The 9,301-nt window shown below is 36.8% G+C and overlaps 2 protein-coding genes across 2 annotated transcripts; one reads left to right on the forward strand and one right to left on the reverse strand.

Moving 5' to 3' along the window:
• Positions 1–5,737: 5,737 nt before the first annotated feature.
• LOC140145685 (uncharacterized) lies at positions 5,738–6,676 on the forward strand. The gene has a single exon (XM_072167371.1). It carries the CDS (start codon positions 5,738–5,740, stop codon positions 6,674–6,676), a length of 939 nt encoding a protein of 312 aa, XP_072023472.1.
• Positions 6,677–7,745: 1,069 nt separating this feature from the next.
• LOC140145686 (uncharacterized) lies at positions 7,746–8,168 on the reverse strand. The gene has a single exon (XM_072167373.1). It carries the CDS (start codon positions 8,166–8,168, stop codon positions 7,746–7,748), a length of 423 nt encoding a protein of 140 aa, XP_072023474.1.
• Between the last annotated feature and the right edge of the window lie 1,133 nt (positions 8,169–9,301).

Genomic DNA, 9,301 nt, shown 5'->3' on the forward strand with positions numbered 1-9,301 from the left:
GGCTCTATTCTAATAAGTGATGTAAACTTATCATAGAAAATTACGACAGATTCCATAATGTATTGGAGTGTTGGGAAAGGGTTAATACAGAACATTGGACCACGACACTTGCCCGAAGTGGAATTAAAAATTGAGTTTTGGAAATAAATCTAATACATGTACTGGTACTTACTTTTTGCAACTTTGTTATGGTGCATTGCTATGTGACCAGTCCAGCGGGTCAGTTGCATGATGAAGTCTGGTGGGTCAACGCAAAGTAGGAAAGATGTAAAAAGTAAGTTCCGGTATTTAGATTCTGTTTTAAAAACTTCTGGATGATTTAAAAAAATCCACTCAGAATTTAGTATCATTAATCTCATCCTAATTGCATATTGTGGAGTTGGTGAGCCCCTCGATTGATAATAATACCTGTACAAAAATAAATGTGACCACAAATGAATTTGCAATGGATTATACATTGATTTAGTTTTTTTCCTTCGAATGATGTAATCAATTGATTATGGGTTGTCTGATTTGTAACTTTCCTGTGGTTTTTGTTCAGATCTTATTTTGTATCTGTGTTTTATTTAGAGAATAAACGACAGGCAGGTCCAATATTTAGAATACTACTTATAATAAAATTATTTATTCTCATTCTTAGTAAGTTTAATATTATTTTAATAACACTGTTTTATTTAGGAAAAATAAGTTAACGTCATGAAAACTCACCTTTTCTGAAATAAACGAAAACGGAACTTGTTTACTGTATCGAATGTGCTACATACTCGCGCTTCGACAAGCGTTAAGACATTTCCACAAAATATCAGGTTTCATTCATGACAACTAAAACTATTCATTTTGAGTGTTATCTACTACTACAATCATTCATTTTGAGGGCTATTTACTACTGAAAGCATGCATTTTGAGGGCTATCTACTACTGGAAGCATTTATTTTGAGTGTTATCTGCTACTGAAAGGATTCATTTTGAGCGCTATCTACTACTGAAGGCATTCAATTTTGAGTCATAACTACTGCTGAAAGCATTCAATTTTGAGTTGTAATTACTGCTGAAAGCATTCAATTTTGAGTTGTATCTATAACTGAAAGCATTCAGTTTTGAGTGCTATCTACTATTGAAAGCATTTAATTTTGAGTGGAGTGATATATACTGATAAACAATTACAGCACTTACTTTGTATTAATAATTAATAAGTTGACAATGGTTTATGTGATTAAATAAGAATTACCGGGTGTCCCAAAAAACAAAAAATGGTTACATGTAGATTTGCAAATAATCTACGTGAGTGTTTACAAATATTAATATCCTGTTCATGACATAATCTATGTACCCTCTACTAGTACCCTGTGAATGTCAAGTTCACAACTTACGTACTTAGCCCGCATTCCAGGCATTCCGCACCCAGCGTTACGTGACATAATGCAACACAAGGTTCATTATACCACCGTCACAGCCACCGTGCATTTTGCGGGGCACTTGCGTAGTCCTAGCCATAGCATGGCAGATGCAGTATTTTATTCTGATAAACAAAGAATAAAACTTGTTCAGTTTTATTTCAAGAGTTCAGTCAGAAATGTAAAAACAAACAGCAGCTATTTCAAGTCAGCAAAATCCAAGCAATGCCTAAATGCAAATTTCTTGCACTATGTTGGTGACAGGAGATCAGCGTGCAGAACTGCTTTCACCAAAAACGTGTTCTTCTCTAATGACCATTTTCCTTTATTTGTTACCACCAAGAGTCAAGAAGCTCTAAAACTGATTTATGTATTTATTTATTATTTACTTTATCTGAGAGCATAAGTGTGCTTGTGTTCAACCTTCGTTGTGCGATATTTTGATGGTTAGCCACTCTGGACACCCCTGTCATCTTCCGCTCATAAAATAAGTTGCTTTTAAGATACGGAATTGAAACTTAGCAAACAGTTACAAGAAGGATGAACAAATAATGTCTGAAAAAATGATATTGTTTTGTTGTACCATCACAAAATGCTTTTCATTTTCTACATGTAACCTTTTTATGGGACACCTTGTATATTCTACATACAGAAAGAGACAGTCGGAAATTTCTATATAAATATCAGTTAATATTTGAGTTATTGTTCTATAGCATGCATTTGAGTTATTTTTCCTAAGCATGCATTGTTGGAATGTTGTGAACATATCAAAAAATAGAAAGTCTTTACTTGATTGGGTGGTCACAACTCTGAACACACTTCAATAAGCAATAAAACTGATTGGAAAGGAAGAGACCTTAGCTGAAGTAGGACACCAAATTTGTGAAAAACAAATCCAAATGATTGAAAAAAAAGTATTTATGTACTTTGGTGCAATTTGAACCATTATAAATTCAAACAGATTATGCATTGTGAAACTGCATTGCCTAGCATGTTAAACTCACATAAGTCAGTGGCGGTCAGCGTAATTGATCTGTAACTGACGAAATTATGATGATGTGGTCTTTTCTGGAAAGTCGATACCGATTAAAATGTCCCCTGACCCTTTTGATTTCTTTCCTTGGTATAATGTTACAGCTACAGCAGCTTACGCAGTTCTCTACAAGTTCATTTAGATTTTATTTCTTTTAATTAACTGTGCCCAAAGTTATGATCACCCAATTAAGTGTGTGGTTTTTTTAATGTGTTTAATACTAAAATCAGCTTTTTAATGACGTCAAAAAACCTGTCATTTATTCATCTTGTTAATCTTATATAATAATGAGGTTCATTTCCTTGTTTTAGTTACTTGCCATCAGTCAAATTTGTTAAGGTGAAGTCAAGTTTGTTAATTTATTTTTTTTTTGTATTTATTCTTTGTTTTTGTTTTTTGGATGCTAAAATGACCATAAAATGTCCATAAGTTTTTAAAGGAGTGTCTGAATTTTTAATTTTATTGTAAATTTGGCAAAAATTTGATGATTCTTTTGCAAATATATTTGAAAATTTTCAGTCAAAATCAATCAATTTTGGCCCCAAAACGGCTATTTGTAAGTAAAAAAGACTCCAGCTCGGTCAGGTTAACCTTACCCCTGATCATAGAGGGCGCTCTAAGTACCTTCACAAGGAGTGCCTGAAGTTTTAATTTTATTGCACAAATCGGGATCGGGATCAAATCGGTCGATTTAACGTGCAAAATGATCGCTGATCGACGACATATTCAGATCTAGGGGGATTAGCTCGTATCGCTATATAATACATAGTTACTATCAAACTTAAAACTGGGTTTCAGACTGTACTACTGTGGTTGAATTTCTCTCTATGACTGACTCACTTGTCATTTTCATATTCATTGCTTCAAAAAATGCATCACGATACGATTTGCTAAAAGTCACATACAAGAAAGGATTAATCATTGAGTTTAAAAGTAAAATAACTTGTGCAAGCGCTATAAAATTAGGTGTTCCATTGTCCGACAAAGACGTTTTAATCCCAAGCTTACTCAACTGATCCAAGATTTTAAACAATCGCATTGGGGTCTGACAGACAAAGAAGACAAAACCTGATATGATCAGAAGTCGAGCGACTTGATTACGAATTTCCACAACATCACTCTTTTGTTGATCACCTGAAGAGGTGGCTACAAATCGGTTGCTCAAAGCTCGAATAATAGCAGCATACATTACAAAGTTTACGATAAGAAGGATCAAATAAATAGTTGCAATGGCGAAAATACAGTAAATTCTGAGAGAAACAGAGTTGTTAATTACATCACAATTCCACCGTTTATCTGGGTATGCTTTAAATTTTGTGGTGTCATTCGGCCAAGCAATGCAGTCAATTAAACGAATTTCACCTTCTGATGGCAACATAGCCGTCGTTAGGAAAAGGGCTGCAATCCAACTGGCTATGATAACCTTTCTTGTACGAGATTCACCAGACAGCGTCCAATGGTAGAGCGGTAGGCATATTGCGCAAAACCGTTCTAACGAAACCAGTGTTATCAATATAACAGACACAAAGTACAGCAAAAAGCCAAAGAAATTGATTAGTATACAACTGTAAGTGGTAGTAAATGGTACGCCTCCATGCAAAGTGTCTGTTGATAATGAGTAGACAAATAGAAATCCTACATATGTGATCAATATCATATCTGCAATTGAAACGTTAGAGAGGTACGCATTGGTAATGGTTTGCATACGTTGAACTCGATACACAGTCCATAAGAAGGCTCCGTTGCCTAATAGTCCTATCAGTAATCCCATTACTATGAAAATAAAATTGACTGTTTTCATCATAGGAGAAAACACAAGTAGTGAAGCAGTTGCATCATCTGTAATATTAACAGTGTTTTCTGACGTACAGTCAAGATGTTCCATACTTGGTGTGTAAAACGTTCTTGTTCCAATAATATTTAAGACTCCAAATCAACCTATTGGAATTTAATTCAAAAAATAAAGTAATTGTTACACGGCTTCACTGTTTGTTGTAAACTGAAGTAAAGACCCGGGAACTGGAACACAGGATATCAGTCTAGCAGTAGAATCATGAAGCTCTCCTTTACCATATTGGCCACTGTGAATAGACTGCTGGGTAATGTTTCTGTGTACTGGTAGGAAAGCACCTGCTATTACTAGTGATACTGTGCAGGTATATCTATGACAATACCCCTCACTATTAATTGTGTTGTCTTATATACGTAGTAGTAAGAGCATGAGCGGCGCCAGTCGCGAATATTCTTACGAGCTGGTAGCATACACCAAAATGCTCTTATAAGTGGGAGGTGTGCTTTTATAAGTGGAAAGTGTGCTCTTTTAGCCAACTGTCCTGGTCTCATACCTGTCATCAACTCCATTATTCATTTACCTTTGACAAGAGCTGACTGTGTCAGTGTTTTGACTCACATCTATTCTCATTTCCCTGTATTGTATTGCTCTACATGTAGGGACAAGGCAGATAATTGGGTAATTCATTCAACGGGTCTGAGGGGGCAAGGCAGATGACCATTGTATGTGTATGGATTCAAAGACAGTTTGTTGTTGTGTGACAGCGTTAATTCATCGCCGCCTTGCTTTCTTTGTTACTGTCCTTCTCCATTTTTCTATTATTAATATTTTCGTATTACCTTCCAAATCACATTCTCAAATAACTTGCTGAATCTCTTGTTATGCCATACTTTAGTTACTGTAGCCATGTTTGGTCTAATTGCTCTCTAACACTTTTCAGTAGGTTGCAAGTTCTTATGAACAATCTTGCACGAATCATCCTTTCTGCCGACATAAGAACTCCTATAGATACATTGATTAATGACCTAAAATGGCTCAAATTAGACCAAAGCTGGAACAGTCATATTCTTGTTATGTTATTCAAGTGTCTTACTGGGAAAGCTCCTGATTATATTTGTTCTAGATTCTGCTTTACCCATTCTATTCATAGCTATATAGTACAAGAGGAAATTCGTCTAATTCACTTCTTGTTCCTCATTACAAGAACAACTCTGGTTTAAGAACTTTTCATGTCAGAGCAGCTAATCTGTGGAATAACTCAATTGACATTGATACTCGTTTAAACTTTGATTCAATGTCTATTGGTCAATTTAAAAACTATATTCAGGGTATAAAATTGTATATTCATACGTAGTGGTATAAATTAAATTAGAAGAATTTTTTGACTTCAACACTACTTCAAATTTGATCGCTTACCGGGAGCGCTTTCACAGTACCAACTGCGTCCTCAGCCGGATGTTATGGCTCTGATGATTTATGGCTTGTTGACAACCTTCGATGACGTCACACTAGAAGAAGATGACGTCAAAGGTGTTGTCCTTTTGCTTGAGCACGACATATTTTGTGTTCAGAGAGAAATACTACCAACAGAAGAATGGATGCGCAATGGGCAGTCCTTGTAGTCCCCTGGTGGCCAACGCGTATATGGAGTATTTTGAAAAGCGAGCTTTCTCATCCGCTCCTCATCCACCACGCATGTGGGTTCGCTATGTCGACGACACATTCTGCGTTATAAAAACTTCGCACGTGGATGAATTTACAGATCACATAAATTCGCAAGACAACAACATTAAGTTCACCAGAGAGGAAGAGGAAGACGGGCAACTTCCTTTCCTAGACACTCTGATTGTGCGGGCTAGCGATGGCAGTGTGAAGGTCAAGATCTTTAGAAAACCAACTCACACTGACCAGTATTTAAGTTTCGCATCTCACCTCCCACTGGAGCACAAACTAAGTGTGATCAAGACATTGCTATATAGGAGTGAAATTGTTACGGATCCGGAGGATAGAGCTGAGGAAATTGAACACGTAAAAGGAGCGCTCCGAAACCGCGGTTATCGCGACTGGACCTTTTTCAGAGCCCAGGAGAAGTGTGAAAAATCAGCTTCACAGGACGAACCGGATAGTGAAACTTCCAGGGGGTTCACAATAACTTTACCTTATTTGGAAGGAACTTCGGAACAGCTTCGCCGAGTATTCAAAACAGCAGGTGTTCCCACAGCCTTCAAACCATACCGCACACTCCGGCAAACACTTGTGTCACCGACAGATAAAGTAGACAAATTAAAACAGTCAGGGACCGTCTACGAAATCTCATGTTCAGACTGTGATGCTATGTACATTGGTGAAACAGGTAGAAAGTTGGAAAACGGCTATCTGAACATAAATCAAAGGCTGCTGGTTCCAAATCTGCTGTACATGAGCATATTTCCAGGAGCAAAAACACCCATCAAATAGACTGGGAAAACGTAAATGTGCTGGAAAAAGAACCCAAAGAATTTTCCAGAAGGGTCCTAGAAGCCATTCACATCAGGAAAAAAGGACCAAACTTGAACAGAGACACTGGACTGGATTTAGATCCAGTTTGGGACAACCTACTCATACCCAAGACCACCAGGGGGGCGAGGACAACACCTTTGACGTCATCTTCTTCTAGTGTGACGTCATCGAAGGTTGTCAACAAGCCATAAATCATCAGAGCCATAACATCCGGCTGAGGACGCAGTTGGTACTGTGAAAGCGCTCCCGGTAAGCGATCAAATTTGAAGTAGTGTTGAAGTCAAAAAATTCTTCTAATTTATATTCAGGGTGATTGATCATTATGTAATCATATTAGTATTATGTCATTTTATATTTTAACCAACTTCATTATGTACAATGTACTGTAAATGTTATTCCATTCTTAATATACTTTTGTTTATATTTTGTTTATACCCTGTATAATGAAAGTTAATGAACTTGGTCAGATGTCCTTTTGAATAATCTATTATATTCAGGAGGAATGTCTACTCCTTTGTCCCTATTGAAATTACTTGGAGTAGAATGGATATGCCAAACTTCCATGAACTTCCTTTCAGACCACTTGGTGTTCATGTCCAAAATCTTGGTATTGTCCCAGTCAATGTCGTGTTGATTTTGCCACACTTCCTCAGCGACTGCTGATTTTTATATGTTGCCAGAGTCACTGAGTCAGTGTCTCTTTGGTGTTCACCAGTTCTCTTCTTCAAAGTTCTTCCAGTTTCACCAATGATAACTTGGTCACAAGATGCACAAGGTATAGAATAGATAGCTCCTGACTGTCGTTTTAGCCGTTTTGAAGTAAAAGCGAAGGTTTTTCTTCCGAAGAACTTTGCGTATATCAAGATGACAGTAGCATTAGGTCTAGGTTCATCAGTCGTGTCAGTCATGGCAGGTCGGGATTTAAAGTCATGAACAAACATAGAAGGGTATTATTTTGTTAAGTTTCAAAGCTTGTCGGATGTGAGTCTTCTCATGTTGTTTCTCCTCAATGTTCGACGAAACATTGTCAGCTCTTTGGAACAGTGATCGAGCATTGAACGTTTTGCTGATCTGGATGGTGCGAGTCAAAGTTAAGATAGTGGTCAGTGTGAGTTTTCTTCCTGTAGACTGTAGTATCAAGTGAAAGGTCAGGCTTTCTCTTAACGAGAATGTCAAGGAAAGCAAGATGGTCATTGGTCACCTCCTCATAAGTGAATTTCACAACTTCCTTGCGAAGATTGTTGAAGTGGGTCAGACAAGACGCTAAGTCTTTGCGTTGGATAACACAGACTGTGTCATCAACATAGCGATTCCAAATCCGAGGTGGCTTAAGAGCGGTCAGAAAAGCTTCCCGTTTAAGAGACTCCATAAAAGAGGCAGACACTGGTGGGGAGATGAGAGATCCCATAGTCAGGCCATCAGTTTGAAGATCTAGGTCCTCTTCAAACATAAAGTTAGCACTGTTCTGACCAAGTTAATTAACCTCTGTTCTTCTCCACACAGGACTCATTGACTCTTCCTGTCAATTATTTTGACACCCCTCTTGACAATATCATGACAATCACTTTGACATGTCCTATTACAGTGTCCCTACATGTAGTGTATATAAGGCACATCATCATGTTTATTTAGTTGCTCTGAAGATGGCACTCACTAGAGTTCCGAACACTCGGCCCTCTGAAAGGACTTCTCTGGGGAAAGATTAAATCTTACTCATGTTTACCGACCTAGAGTACCAAGTAATTTCTAATTATTACCAGCATTTCCCCAAGTACCCGTTCATACAAATTTCGTAGACAGTACTGAAATGTGTCCTGTTAATAATACTCAATTTTATGTGTGCTGTCACGATGATATAGCGCCAATATGAATTTTATAATTACCAGCATTAGATAGCACTTGATAGCAGATGTGTGTATGCTATTACAAGTAGACATGGCCTCCCTACTCAACACAGAAGTCGGTTTCCAAATATTGCGGAAAAGAGGTATTTTTATACCAGTAGTGCGGACAAGGAAATTGGCAAATTAGGGGGTATTTAGTTCGCATAGCCTGACATGCATTTTGGTGCTATTAGTGTCATTTACTGATAATAGCATTAATGTGGCTACTACCTACATAAACACATTATAATCACATCACAAATTTGACCGAATAATAAAATAACAGATACACAAATTGTTACCCGAGGAGACCAAATTGATTTATTATACCATAGTAAAGTGAATGTCAATCACAAAGGGTCCAACAATTACAGTTATATTACCAAGCAATATACAATTACGGTTGTATATTGCTTGGTAAACTAATAACAATTCTTTTGACAATTGTTTGTGTTATTATATTACAAAAATTATACTTACAAGAGAGTCAAAAATATCATATATATAATAAATTTGATGCCACATAGGTGTTCATAAGGTAGGTATATTGAATTACTATATTCAATAATGTTGAAAATATTATATTTTAAGCTTTTATATCAAATTCAAAAGCTTCCACTCCCTGACACAAACATGCATTGCCTTTAAATTAGCTAATGTAATTAATATACTGTATAGCGTGATATTTCAGCAGTATAAA

This window comes from Amphiura filiformis, unplaced genomic scaffold (genome assembly GCF_039555335.1).
Source record: "Amphiura filiformis unplaced genomic scaffold, Afil_fr2py scaffold_594, whole genome shotgun sequence".
Classification (NCBI taxonomy): Eukaryota; Metazoa; Echinodermata; class Ophiuroidea; order Amphilepidida; family Amphiuridae; genus Amphiura; species Amphiura filiformis.